General features: G+C 56.1%; 1 protein-coding gene across 1 annotated transcript; it reads right to left on the reverse strand.

The window, feature by feature from the left end:
- Window positions 1-10,287: 10,287 nt before the first annotated feature.
- On the reverse strand, window positions 10,288-13,536 carry LOC122367839 (silk gland factor 3-like). The gene has a single exon (XM_043341279.1). The coding sequence runs from the start codon at window positions 13,501-13,503 to the stop codon at window positions 12,187-12,189; it is 1,317 nt and encodes a 438-aa protein (XP_043197214.1). The 5' UTR covers window positions 13,504-13,536; the 3' UTR covers window positions 10,288-12,186.
- Between the last annotated feature and the right edge of the window lie 751 nt (window positions 13,537-14,287).

Consider the following 14,287-nt stretch of genomic DNA (forward strand, 5'->3'; position numbering starts at 1 on the left):
GGGAACGGGACGGCAGCGAGGCGCGGCGACAGCTCGATTGTCAGCCCGCCACTCTCGATCGCACACCCGGTTTTTACACGCTCCAGATCGGTGGTCCGCCTCCCGCGGCCGGCCCGCGCCGCCCTGGCACCGGCGCATCAAACCCGTCATTAAAAATGCCCCAAATGGGCCCGAAAGTATTTGTTCCTTTGCCGTATTTCTCTGGAGCGCGATGCGAAGGGTCTATAATTAGTTGGCGAGTGACACCGTTCGGCTCGGAGGGGCGGCAAAAAGCGGAGCGCCACATTGTCTGCAGCGGACGGCACTTGTCGACCTGGGCGCCACCCAGGAGAGCCGGCCGGCCGCTTTGTGGCACGGTTCCGGTGTCACCTCGGCGGCGGGACGGACCTCCGCTAACCCAGAATGGCACCGGAATCTGAGGCGTGCCGCACCACCCGGCGCGGATCCAGCTGTGAGGTAACGCACCGGCACACATCGACACACGGTCCGCACCGGCCGAATACCTGGCGCTGATTGGTATTCCGTCTTTAGTGTGAATCAGCGCTACAAAAACAAAGCGCGTGGGGCAAAAACCGCGCCATGATGAGCATCTGACGATCGTGTGGGAGTCGCGGGTCCATCAGCTGACTATCCATCAGCGGCGGCCCGGGGCCGGCCGGAGGCGGAGGACCTCCGCGACATTCCGGCCGTCTCCGCGGCATCCGCGCCAATATCCGGAGCGGCGCCGGAGTGACCTCTGGGTCACCGGGTCTGCAGTGACCTCGGCGCCGTCTGCACCGTGTCACAGCGGTCCGCAGGGAGACGGGACAGTCCGGAGAGTCCGTGACCGCCTGATCCCGATCAATGTCCGGACGCGACTCAGCTGACCGACCGTCACCGCCGCGTACCACGGGAGAGGTGAATCGGCGAGGAATCTGCCACCCGACCGCAGACGACGGCACGTCCGGACACCAGCGGAACCGGAGCCGGAGCCGGGTGTGCTCCGCGCCGGTTAAATACCAACCCGGAGGCCGGGAGCGGTGAGAGAAGAGCTGCAAAAACCGCATACCGGCCGGGACACGCAGCCCGCCTCCCTCCCGGACCCGACTACAGTGAGGAGACCACCTGATCACCTGAGCGGAGGGAGAGAGGGAGGGAGAGAGAGAGGGAGAGGGGGAGGGAGGGAGGGAGGGAGGGAGAGAAAGAAAACACAAACATTACACACTTTCGTTTGATGATTACGGTAACTGTGAACTTAAGGGCTGAAGTGAGATTCATTCGTAAACAGGCGTTAGGCATTCACATCACATTCGTGCAATGGTTTTCCACATGAAACATACAAAAAGACAGAAAAAGGCTGTACTCACCAATCATGGCGTTCTTCTTTCTTTAATACGGCTCCAAGTGCAGCCTCTCCTCGCTGACTTAGGACGACCAAGACCATGATTGAGGTGAGGGCTCCTCGGTGGCGGGTCGCTGGGGTCGGGCTATACCGAAACCCTGGCCCGTGGCAGACCTGTCATGCCAGGCTCCTTGCAGACCGTCTCTGGCTGGGCTGGGACTGCAGTCCGATCCTGCAGCCGGCTGCTGCTGCTGATCAGCCTGCGGTGCTGACCAAGCACCGAGCACAGACGCGCGGCAGAGGAGCGGCGCACACGTCCCGCGCCGCTCCTCTGCCCTGCTCGCGGTCCTCCTCTCGCGGCGCGCGGCACCACTTTCAGTTTCGGCGGTGCGCGCGGCCGGCCGGCGGAATGTGTGCCGCTGGACGGCGGGCGACGGACGCTGGAGAGGGACGGCTGGACACAGACGGGGAGCGGCACTGGCCACCGCCCCGCCCGCTAAACCAACACACCTCCGCCGCACCCGCCGCACTGGTCCGGGGTGCGGCGAGTACACCCGGCGGGTGCCGTTTCTGCCGCACCCACCGCACCGGTCCGGGGTGCAGCGAGGGCACCCGGCGGGTTCATACCTCCGCAGCACCCGCCGCACCGGTCCGGGGTGCAGCGAGGACAACCGGCGGGTGCCGCTTCTGCCGCACCCGCCGCACCCGCCGCACCGGTCCGGGGTGCAGCGAGGACACCCAGCGGGTACTACAAGAGGACTGAGTCGAGAGCCCGGCTGGATACAGTGCACAGACAAGGGCTAGGGGTGACACAGTCACTGCAGTCGGGGGCTATGGGCTGTTGAGTGACGGTGATTGCATAGTTATTCATGGACATTGTTGGACAATGGACATCACTGAGCAGAGACATGGATAATGTGTTACGGGACAGTGAAAAATGCGGTGGAAGGCTGGACTAAGGAAATGAAGAACAAAAAGAAAATACTGTGCCTGAGACTGATTGAACAGATCAGCAAACATAGGATAACGACTACCGAATAAAAACAAGCATATACGTTGGTGAGTGAACTACGAGACATAATATTATGAGAGAGCACTGCGAATAAACGGTGGCCCGTAGGGGATGTGCAATGCAGCGCTGTCAAAAGGAGTATGCTAGGTCTGAAGAACCAGCTTCTAATTCCGTTTAGCACAGTGTGTCCAATGGTCGCCCGTGCGTGTGGCGTCTAACGCGCCGTCGTCACTGCGGTCAGCGTGGTTTCCCACTAGAAAGCGGAATAAAAACAACAGGCGGCCGGTGTGAACGTTCCAACGGTAAGGTACGACGGTGATAAGGGATTTTGTATGAAGGCGTCCTATGCGAATGATACCCGCTGGCGAATTCCAGCATGCTACATACAACACATGCAAGCGCGCCGGGCAAAAACAATGGTGAGAACTCTTCACGTTCGTCGTTATCTTTCTGGTTGACATAAAGCTAGCTTAGTACGAAGTTCCATGACAGATAAACAAACAGCTCAAAACGGGTAGCATAAACGGTTCGCCATTCTAACAAATACTGCGAATCTGGGAATTTTCGCAGACGTAACGTCATACTGTTATTTTTGTTCCATATACATAGGCATGTAGGTACAGCAAACCAAAATAGTTCCATTGAACTATATAAGAAAACTATATCGTTGGGCTTCACACCATTTAGCGTCAAAGTATGCATTCATTTAACAACATTTGTTATTACATGCTTATACAATGGCCAATGGGCATAAACATCATAACAAAGTAAGAACCACCCTGGTAAAACCAGTCCATAATATTAGGTATGTAGAATTGATCACTACAGACAGACCCTTTTCGTCATTATGTAAGTAGGCGCATGAAACGATATGTAATAGGTGCCATTATGTTGTAAGACTTCGTCTTCCCATTATTTATTGGGCTCACGTGTTTACTTGTTCTATTCCGCAGGTTGCCCGGTGCACTTGCCGCTGCAGGTGAGGTTCAAGGCAAGCGACGACAAAAATAATTGGTTAGTGGGTACATAGGTGGCTAGGTAGTAGGTAAACAACATTTCATGTCCGATATCTTTTAGTGGCATACCTTGCAATCCCAGTTGGGGTAGTGCAGAGGACACTGGGTGACTAAGACAGAGGTCAGGGTGTCCACATTTACTCACCACACTGTCCAAAACATCCGCTTTGGCTTATGTACTGCGCATTTAAGCTCGTTATGTCGTAATGTGTCACACGTTAGCCGGGAAGTGCCGCTTAGCTCATTGGTAGAAGCATATTGATACGGTGTATACTTATAGCAGTTTATCGGTAGCGTTTGTTGGACGTTACGCAATCTGTCACCTGAGTACGTACGAGTAATTTCGATATCAGTAGAAGGCATGCAAGCTTATCTGTAAGCTTGCATATAATGCATAACTTCTATTGGAGGCACGCGATAACAGCAGCCGAAACAATGCCGCAGTATGAGCGACATGCTATAAAGCTGATGATCAATCAATCATCTTTATATCAAATTCATTAATGTTGGATATAAGGTACCTTCAAGCTACCAAGTTACAAGCAGAAGTTACAAGTTACAGGTTATTCGAAGCCTTCAAGTTTCAAAAAGATACCGTCAGTGGGTGACTTCTCTCAACACCACAGCTTATTATGATCGCATCATATCAATGCCGTGACCCCAACGATTCTCCGCACCACTGTCCGCTAAGCCTTTTCATTCGTCCGCGGTTTCTGACCCGTCAATAGCCCCTCTCCTCCCCCATGTGTACTCCATCTTCCACCTGTCGGCAATTATCCTCCCCTATCCACGCACCTGACCCTCCCCCGTTCCCGCCCCTATGTGCCTCCCCAAGTCTTCCCGAAAACACACTTCGCCCCTGTGACTGACCCCATTGACCCCATCGCCAACAGAGCGGGGCGTATCCTGGAGGTCCGGGGTGTCCCCCGCCCGCACCTGACGCCCCCCCCCCCCCCGGTCCGCCCGCACAGCGATCAGCACTGATTGTGTGCGAACAGGGCGCGTTTGAGCCGATATCATCACCGGCCAGGTCGGTGTCACACACACACTGGCCATTGGACGTTCCGGTCACTTTGAGCCGCTTTGTGCGGCGCGCCGGGGGTCGGTGTGGCGCTCCGGGGGTCGGTAGGGGTCGGATGACCGGCCAGTGAGGGTGTGTTTTCGGCCCGTCACAGTCGCCGGTCAGGGGAACTGACCCCATACGGGGCCAGCCGCGGCCCAGTCACATGGCCAACAAACAACGCGGACAACGGCCCAGAGTGACGGCCCACCCCGGCGGCACATTCCAGAAAACACACACATAGTGGGCCGGCGAGACCCGCCCAGTCCCGCCCCACCTGGGGTCTGTCAGGCGAGGCAATCTGGGGTGGTCTGTAGTATGTGCTACACCCATTTTGGGTCGCACCAAAAACCAAGCTGAAAAGTATCGGTGAGTAGTATCGTACTAGTGAATTTGATACAGCTTGTAAAATAATTTAGGCAGTGTTTGAGACCAAAATTCGTTTGCAAGATTTTCTTATTTCATATGGTATCGCATCTTTTTTTTAATTTTAGGACTATCGGTTACAGTCTGAAGCAATGTTTTTGCAAGTCGCTGAACGTAGGATCGAGTCGAGAAAAAATCACAAATGACGTTTCTTTTCCTTGTGACCCCGATGAGTACCGTCTCGCAACACGAACATGTTATGAATGTGCGGTTACAGCAATGAGGTGTCTGATAACGGCCATGACAAACACAATACAAGCGTCCCCCAGAAGAACCGCCTGGTGATCTGATGCACTGTACAGGACATCAAAGGCTGGTGAATTTCGGAGGTTTCCGACACCGCCACACACAACACGTCAACTGGCCACTGTCCGGGATAGATACGGAATGTTTTCGGCAGAACAGGGACGATAGCACGTTTTACAAGTGAGCGGCCAGGACAAGTTAAAAAAGATTTCAACCATATGGTTGCAGCTTTTATCTTTTCCTGACGCTTCAAGTGTTTTCACCTAGACGAGGCATACACAAGACACACAGTAGTCAACGGGTCAATCCAGCTGTTTTTGTTTGCAATTTTGCTTTCAGATTTCCCAATGCTGCACTTAGCACTGCATTCACTTTGATCCGGTTGTGCAGTTGTGCACGTGTCAGCTATTTAGCTTGATTAGTAAGGTCAGGGTGTCTTAACTAAGGAGCAATGATGCGACAAAACACTTCTAGACCCGGATGCATTCTCGTTTTGAATTCGTCACGTACGGTAGATTTGTAACGTCATAGAGGCTGTAGTTTGAAGTCGCGGTTAAACGCTGGTTAATGGATCCCCACCACAAACGAGCTCCATTGATTACGGTGTGTATAGTTAGCAACACGGGTCTGCAGCCGCTCCAGGACGAGAGGCGACTGAAAGCGCCGGCTCTCCGCTTTGAAGTGCCAAAAAATAGCTAAACTCGTCATCAAACGGTGCTGAATCGCTCTCACAGTATTCAGCGAGTAGACCGTTAGTTCCATCGAGTGCCGACCATTTTGTCGTTCATGAAGCGCAAGAGATGTAGTTTGGAAATCATTGCCTTTTATCGCCACACAGCCCTTGCAAGCGTCCACGGCGAATAAAGAAATATGCAGCAACTAATAACAGACCTGCTACTATTTTAAGTTCATGGCGCTTTAATGATAGGCGCACTGCAGTCGGGGCCATCCAATCTTTTAGTTAACTGCTCCATAAATATGCGGTCTGCTTGACAAACGTCCAAGTGGCCAGACGGCCGGAGCGCGCCGCTTGGACAGCCGGGGAGGAGTGGGACGAGACGGGACGGGACGGCGCTGACCGATGGTCCTGGACCGAAACAGAGCCGTGGGACTGGGAGTGGAGCTGAAAAGGCGCGAGCTGGAGCTGGAGTTAAGCCTGGAAGCGGCATGCTGTAGGTGCAGCTGAGGTTGAAAGGAACAGCTCCTATGTGGTTTTGCCATGTCCTGTGAATACTTAAGTTAGCTAAGTGTTGATTTTTAACCAGCATTTGCTTAGGCATAGCATTCGTTACAGTCGTTGACTTCAGTCAAAATAAGCGTTCTATTTCACAAGCACAAAATAGTGGTGCTGAAGTGCATATAAATACTAGTAATTTACATAAGAAGTGAAGCACAAGTTGAAAAGCACAAGTGAAGCAAAAGTTAGCTTTATGCCTTTAGCGATAAAGCTAGCGTGTGCACAGACATATAAAATTTCCGAAGCGGTAATGGCTAGAGAGCGTAGCGATTTCAAACAGCCAATCAGCCAATTCACCGGAGAGCTCTGTCTTTGTCAGCTCTTGCTCCGGCAAACATAGGCACAGTCGGTCAGCTCCGTGAGACAGGAGTCAGCTCTGTGAGCCATAAGTCAGTCAGTAGCTCAGTCAGGAGCTCGGCCGTCCAGCTCCGGCGGCGCGGCGAGCAGCCCCGCTCTCCGCCGGCCATGGGTGCCGTTGATGTATGGTAATAGAAAATCAATGCTGCCGATCCGGAAACGGCACGCCTGCCGCCGGCTCGCGGCATTTGCATAAGAACAGGAGTCTGTGCTGAACCGGTGCCAGAGGCGGGCAGGTGGCGGCACGGCGCAGCTCGCGAGACGGCCGCGGGGAGACGCGGAGACGGATCACGGGGCGGTCGGTCGGCTAGTGTCACACGGCCCGGCCCGGCGCGCGTTTTTGTGACGCCACCCAAGGGAGCGCGGCCCGAGCGGGGAGCACCGCCTTATCTGGGGAGCACCGCCATAAAGCCAGTAGTCACGTGCCCGGCGGAAAATATTTGCCGGAGATTATGGGGCACGATCATTGTATTGTCCCCACGGGGCGAATTTGACGCACTCCCCTCCTGTCATTCCAGACCTTTCCTGAAATTTTTCAAATATTTCCTCGACATCTGACAGTTCTTTTTTTGCCGAGAGAAGATAAAATTTGGGGTCGGGCGAAAGGGTCTCATCACGGGGCTAATTAATGGGTTCACTCGGCGCGGTACGAAACTGGCGATCATGGCTCGCTAACTGGCAACGGTCGGTCCCCGCCGACTGACTTCAGCTGATGTCCACCTCTAACTTTTCGCGCGACGGTGTGGTCCACGAGTCTGTCCAACAATTCGTCAAATTCTCATTTAAAAACATTAATTTTGAAATGCTCATTAACATTTGTCAGATTTTTTTTCAAGCTGCACCAAACGAAAGTTTAATAAGCACATGCCTACCTGTCAGCCGGCTATGCATACTGCAAAGTCCTTCGACATTCGTAAATGAATAACCCAATCTCTCGAAGCATAATTCGAACACTAGGTAGTTACTTGACATGTTAGATGCTTGGAATACTAGATATCACTTGGCAAGCATTCACTAGCCATAGTTACATTTTGCTCACGGCACAGTGCAAAAGCTAAAGATCACCGAATAAGCAATGCCTTTCATTTATGCTGAGGATGAAGGTAATAAGTGAACGAGCCCATGTTTTACGCCACGCAGTTCTAAATATGTAGGTACATTGCATATTGCACAGGGTATTTAACGATACAGACACTCGAATACAAACAACCTTTTTAAAAAACGCGGCTCAATGACAGTTTAGTGATATGAGAAGTCATGTCCTCATGTTTCTTGCAGCTATCCTTAATGAGGTGTTGAATGTTCCAAATCCACACTCAAACCTAACTAGGAAAATTGCCGCTTAACTGCCCGCTTCACAACGATGACGCAGAAATTAGTAAATTAAATTCTCCCAGCAAGACAATTTCAATTGGCCCTGGTAAGTAAATATTTAATCATGTTATCATGCAACACTTGTAAGGATAGCAGAAGTGGGCTTCAGGTTTGTGAGCATTGCGCAACTTTGTGTTCTGTCTCATTCTTTTTTGAGTCGTGAACGTCGTTCGAGCGATGCGGCTGGCTCGCTGACATTGGCATGGGCGACTGTCCCCGGCCGGGTAGCTTCTCAACTCCGAGGTCCCCGTGTCTGTGTGGACTGTGTTGTGTAACCTGCGGCGAGCGCGGCGCGTTTCTGCGCCACGAGAGTCGCCGCGCCGCGCCGCAAAGTGTCGCGTCATGGGCCCAAGTGGCGGCGGCGGCCGCCTACCTGCGCGTGTTGTGTGTCGGGTGCGCGCGCGGCCAGAGAGGGCGCGGACTGTGTGTTTGTGTCGCCGAGCGCAGGAACGCAGTGTGGGGCGGTCGACTCGGCGCTGAGGGGAGCGGACCGCCTGCAGTCCGTCCCCGTGGGTCGGCGCACCGGCCGCGCCGTCCGCCGCACATCCACACACACATATCACTGGCGCCGCGCCGACTGACAGTTGATTACTTAAACACTGTTTTAGTGTCGGCGCGGCCGGCCGCGGCAGCGCGTGCCGGCGGTGATCGCCGCTGCAGCCGACCGGCCACCGGCCACCGGAGCCGGCCGCTAATGAGAGATAAAATACGCACTAACAGGTGAGTCGGCCCGATAAAAACTGGTCCGCTCGCGCCGGCCGCAAAAACGGCCAAATATGTCACCGGACTCATCGCCGGACCGGTCGCCGGTGACCGGGCGACACTTTTTCGCCGGCTTCCTACCGTCGCCGCGCGCTGTATAATTAGCTGACGGCGGCGCCGCGGCCGTCACTCCGGCACTTGACACCAGGCCGTCAGAGAGACGCCCGCGCCCGGATCATTCCTCCAGCGCGAAATTCCGTCTGCCACCGGCGCATGCTCCCCCACACTATTACCTCTTAACAGGCCATTTTTGAACGTAAATTCGCCGGAACCAAGTTGCCAAAATTGAATCGCGCGATGGATTGCGGGCATTGACGACTGGAAACTTGCACCCGAACCCTTTCCAATAAAGCGGCGGCGCCGGCCGGGGTCGGCAGAGACGCGGTGGCGGCTGAAATGACGCGGCTGAGACCGAAGCGGCGCGGCGGCGGCCGGGACGGCGCAGCTGGTCGAAGTCGGTCGTCGCGCCGGCGAGGTCGCGGCAGCCAGAGGTGAGCGAGCGATCGTGTTTCGGGGGCCACTCTGTCGTCATGGCGACGGCACACCTGCCATCTCGCCGGTGAGACTGGATTTCAGCCGGGCCGTGCAGGCCGCCGGCCGCGACACAAAGACGTCGGCCGCGCCGGCTCCGGTGACGACGGCCGCCGGCAGCTGCCGCGCCGGCCCGCGTCAAAGGACCGACGCGACGCCGGGAACCGCGCCCGACCGGCGACGATTCGACACACCGTCGAGCTGCGGCGGCGGCGGTGCGCCACACTCCGGGCCGAGTAACCCGTTCGGCGGCGCATCTGTGCCTCTGCCGCGGGTCATGGCACATAAATTACCCGCCAATTGTTGACTGGACTGTGTGAGTGCGCCACTGCGGTAAAAACGGTTCGTCGTCGCAGCGCCCGCGCCGCTCCGCGACAAAGACAGCCGATAAGAATGAAATAAATGGATATCCAGAGAAAGAGAAGAATGCGCCGGTCTGCGGCCCGAAGAGAAATGGCTGGCGGCTGACTGAGGGAGCGTGCCGGTACGGTGCCATTGTCCGAGCTGGGACCGGCCACTCGGAGAGCCGACATTGAGCCCCTGCCCTCTGCACTCTGCCGCTCCAATGCAACACCCTCTCCCTCCCCTCTGTGGTCCCTTTCTCTTTCTCGCCTACTCTCCCGTCGTCATTGTGTTTTTCGCATGTGCACCAGAAGAGGCATTAAGCGGGCGCGCTGCAATATGTCGCTGTCGGCCGGCCGGCCAGGCGCCAGATCTCAGCTCCGATACACGCCGATTGGCCCGGTGAAACATTTCGGCGCGTGATTCAGCGCTATTTCTGCTGTTCGACTGCGCCGCCCGGCTTCGGCGGCTCTTTTATAACCACTTGGGTTTGCGCTCGAGTGGCAGAGATCAGTTTTCAGGCATTATCAGAGCACTTCCGACAGGATATTTCGCATTTCCTCTCAGCTGGAAGCACCAGCGCTAGATGGAAAAGTTTTGAAGTATGGCAAACGGGATTTATTTTACACATTGTCTCTCGATGCCTGGACACGCGAACAGACATGACATCAACAAGAGCGTAGATGAAGAGAAGCCACACTTCTCAAAAGCATGGCAATACACATTAACAAAAACAAATAATTGCAACACTGTAGTCGGCATCATCCACATGGTATATCCATAATAAGCATGACTATAGCGACCGATAGTTAATTAAACATTACTGTCACCTAGCATTTTGATTGGTTAATGCAAGAAGTGCACGTTTAAATGTTACGAAACATCTTTTTTACAACGGAATGTATGCGTATGGAAAATATATACGACCATTGTACTCTATCAATGTTGAGCATATGAAATTTGAAGCAGACATTTCAGAAAACAGCAATAAGGCAGAAAACTAAATGAATAAATACCAATTATAACGACAATATTACTACAAAGCAATTTGGCACTCAATTTACAATTACCAAACAGTCCCATACAGCAAGATCTAGCCAAGTGCCTAGGTGTACTTTTTGACAGAGGTGAGGAGCGAGCTCCGAAGCAGTACAGGTGCTTGCTTGACTTAATAATGCCACATGCAAACGAATTAACTGCAAACGCTACACATTGTAGTGAACATTATTCTATTATTTGTGTTGTTAGTGCCTTGATTTAGCATTTCCTGGAATTTGGCATTCCTTGTTAACGACCATTGTTAAAAGTCAAAATGTGTCAGCGTTAGACATAAATAACTTTTAATTTCTTCGCATAAGATACCAAATTGCAAGACACCATATACCACCCAGCTATTCAAGGTGGCATTAGTGCAAGACAACGCAATTTTGAATAGGTACCTACCAGATAATAATTGGTATAAGCTGGCTGTTGTAAGCAGTTTTAAGATGATTTCGAAATCAGATTAAAATGAAGAAGCTAACTTTTAGTAGATACTAAATAAAATGCTGTCTGTCATAAGTAATACAGCAAAGTGCACATGCGAATAGATCATGAAGGTACTGTCTATCGAGTCGGCCATAAATTTCAGCTTAGTTTCTATGAAAAAGTCGAGCGCGGCAGTTGGATGACAGTACACCGATGGCTGTGGCTGCAGCGACCGGCGGGCGGGGTCGTGTCGACGGAGATCTAGCAGCCTCCGTCCCGACCCCGCCCGATCTGACCTGGCCTGACCTGACCCGGCCAACGCCGCGGTCCGCAGAGCCAGGCGCAGCGGTCGCCAGTACACAAAATGCAAACATTAGAGGTATTCCTTATGAGACTCGCTCGCTGGCGCGCTCGCAGTGGCCGCGGGCTCTATCACAAACCGCGACCGGGACCGGCCGGGCTGGGCGCGGCGGCGCCGCCAAACTAACAACGAATAAGCTCCGTACAACTGAGGGGACGGCGGCCCGGACCGAGAGCACGGCATCAGACCGGACTGAGCGGGAGATGGAGCCGAGACGCGGCGGCCGGCAGCGCGGCCAGCACCGAGCCGCTTTTTATGGGGCGGCCTTGGCGGGCGGACCGGCCGCGGCGGCCGACCGGGGATCCCGGCCGCCGCCGCCGCCGCCGCGCCGCCGCCACAGGACAGAGAGAGCAGACAGAGACAGAGAGAGAATTCCGATCTACCTGCTTACCGAGCTCTCCGGTGCCGGCGACGGCTTTTGATGCACCGCGGTGAGGAGGCGCCGGCGCGGGCGGCCCCACACGCGCACACGCACACACGCACACACCCGCCGTCGGCGCCGCGCGCCTCTCCGTTCAGCGGCAGCAGCAGCGGCGGCGGCTCTCCGTCTATATACACACACAGCTGGCCACGGCGCTGACTCAGTGCTGGCGTCCGGCACAGTATAGTCTTTGTATGGCTCTATGATCACTGGGGGGCGGGGTGAGCGTCTCTCTCGCTGCGACCGGGCCTAGTCAGTGCGCCGCCAGGCCCTGCGAGTGCGGCGGCAGCGATGACGCCGTCGACTGCTGCTGCGGCGGCGACAGCATCGAGGGGCTGTGGCTTTGCGCCAGGTGGGTGGGTGGCGAGCCCTGCATCGAGTCCATCCGCCGCTGGTGGTGGTAGTGGGGAGGCCCCAGGGGAGGCTGGCCGTGCGGCGGCGGCGGGCCCTGCTGGCCGCTGCCGTGCGGCGCCTGCTGCTGCTGCTGCTGCTGCTGCTGCTGCTGCTGCTGCGGGTGCTGCTGCTGCTGTTGCTGCTGCTGCTGCTGCTGCATGTGCTGCAGCTCGGACTGCGAGACGTAGGACTGCGGTGAGCTGGTGTCGCCGTTCTCGTAGTTGGGTCCGATCACGGGCGGCGTCATGCGCTTCTCCTTCTGGCGGCGGTTGCAGAACCAGACGCGCACCACTTCCTTCTCCAGCTGCAGCGAGTCGGCCAGGCCAGAGATCTCGGGCGCCGCAGGCTTCGGCTGCTTCAGAAAGTGCTGCTCCAGCAGGGACTTCACCGACACTTCGATACTGGTGCGCTTCTTACGCTTCCGCCCCTGCGCGGCCAGCTTGTCGATGGACGTGGCCGAGCCGGTGGTCGAGTCCGCCTCCTCCAGCCACTTCTGCAGCAGCGGCTTTAGCTTGCACATGTTCTTGAAGCTGAGCTGCAGCGCCTCGAAGCGGCAGATGGTGGTCTGACTGAAGACGTTACCGTACAGGGTACCCAGAGCCAGGCCGACGTCGGCCTGCGTGAAGCCGAGTTTGATGCGGCGCTGTTTGAACTGTTTGGCGAACACCTCCAGGTCGTCGGAGGAGGGCGGGTCCTCCTCGATCTCCTGGCTGTGCTCACCCTGGGCGCCCATCAGCTCGTGCGGGTCGCGGCCGCCCAGGTGCGGCAGCTGGTGGGGCATCATACCGTTCATGGCGTAGGCCGGGTGCTGCAGGTGGCCGCCGACGCCGTTGGGCGTGCTGCCGATGTACGGCGAGGAGACCGGAGGGTGCCAGGCGTGCGGCGCCGCGTGCTGAGGCACCCGGCCGTGGTGCAGCATCTCACCTGGTTGAGGCTTCACGTCCTGGTGCAGTCCCACGTGCGGGTGCATGGCCGTCGCCCAGTGTCCCGGGTCGGCCTGCGGCGCGAACGCCCACGGATTGTGCGGCATCGCGCTCTGCTGCGGGTGCGGCATGTACTTCATCTCCGAGCCGTCGCGCATCACGTATCCGGGCGAGTTGAGCATGGTCTCGGCACCACTGGACACACTCACGTCCGCGCCCACCGCACTGAGGGCGCCGTATGCGGCAGAGGCCATGTCACGCGGCAGCCTCCCGCTCGCCACGGCTCATGCGTTATGCATTACTGGCGGCGGAGCGCGCCGGCCTCCGCCAGCCGCTATGGCCGGGAGCTCCGGCGCTGATTGGTCGGCCCGATGACGTCACGGCGCGCCGACCTCTGATTGGCCGGCGCTCAGCGGCGGTTTTCGATCCCGGTCACCACTGTACCGTCGGTGTTGTCGGCCAATTTTTTGACACTTTGCAAGCAGATTGCAGCGTCGACGGCGGCGGAGGGTTATGTCACGGTGCGGCAGGACCGCTGCCAGCTCGGGGCGGCACCGCGGCGCGGGCGGCGCCGTTGACACCGGCCCACGACCGGCGACGGGTGCGGGTGCGGGTGGCCGGTGGGCCGCCGTCGCCGGCGGCACTCCCATCTGATGGATCACCGCCGGCCCCACCAAAATACCCGTATTTATTTAGGGTTTGCTCTTAAATGGACCCAACTGGTGGTTAGGGGTTTTCACGGGTCGTTGGGAGTAAATAGAGAGCGGTGTAATTGGCAGATTCGCATAGCTGGCATTCCGGACGGTACGCCACCTGACCGTCTGGGGTGCAACGCTAAATGGCACCGTCGGCCCCAGCTCGCAGTCCGGGAACACATTTAGACTGTGCTGGCCTGGGGAAACTAACCAAAATTAACGGGTGAGAGCCATACTTCTTCAACGCCAGGTCGAAACAATGCTGGACAGTGGGCAGCACCTAAAATCGGCCTTCTTCCGCGTTGTTCTTGATTTGTATTTAGATATCGTGATTTTCACACAC

The sequence above is a fragment of the Amphibalanus amphitrite genome, unplaced genomic scaffold (genome assembly GCF_019059575.1).
Source record: "Amphibalanus amphitrite isolate SeventyFive unplaced genomic scaffold, NRLGWU_Aamphi_draft 000899F_arrow, whole genome shotgun sequence".
Taxonomy (NCBI): domain Eukaryota; kingdom Metazoa; phylum Arthropoda; class Thecostraca; order Balanomorpha; family Balanidae; genus Amphibalanus; species Amphibalanus amphitrite.

Coding starts and splice junctions, on each gene's coding strand:
- LOC122367839 (XM_043341279.1), bottom strand. CDS start 13,503: ATGGCCTCTGCCGCATACGGCGCCCTCAGTGCGGTGGGCGCGGACGTG.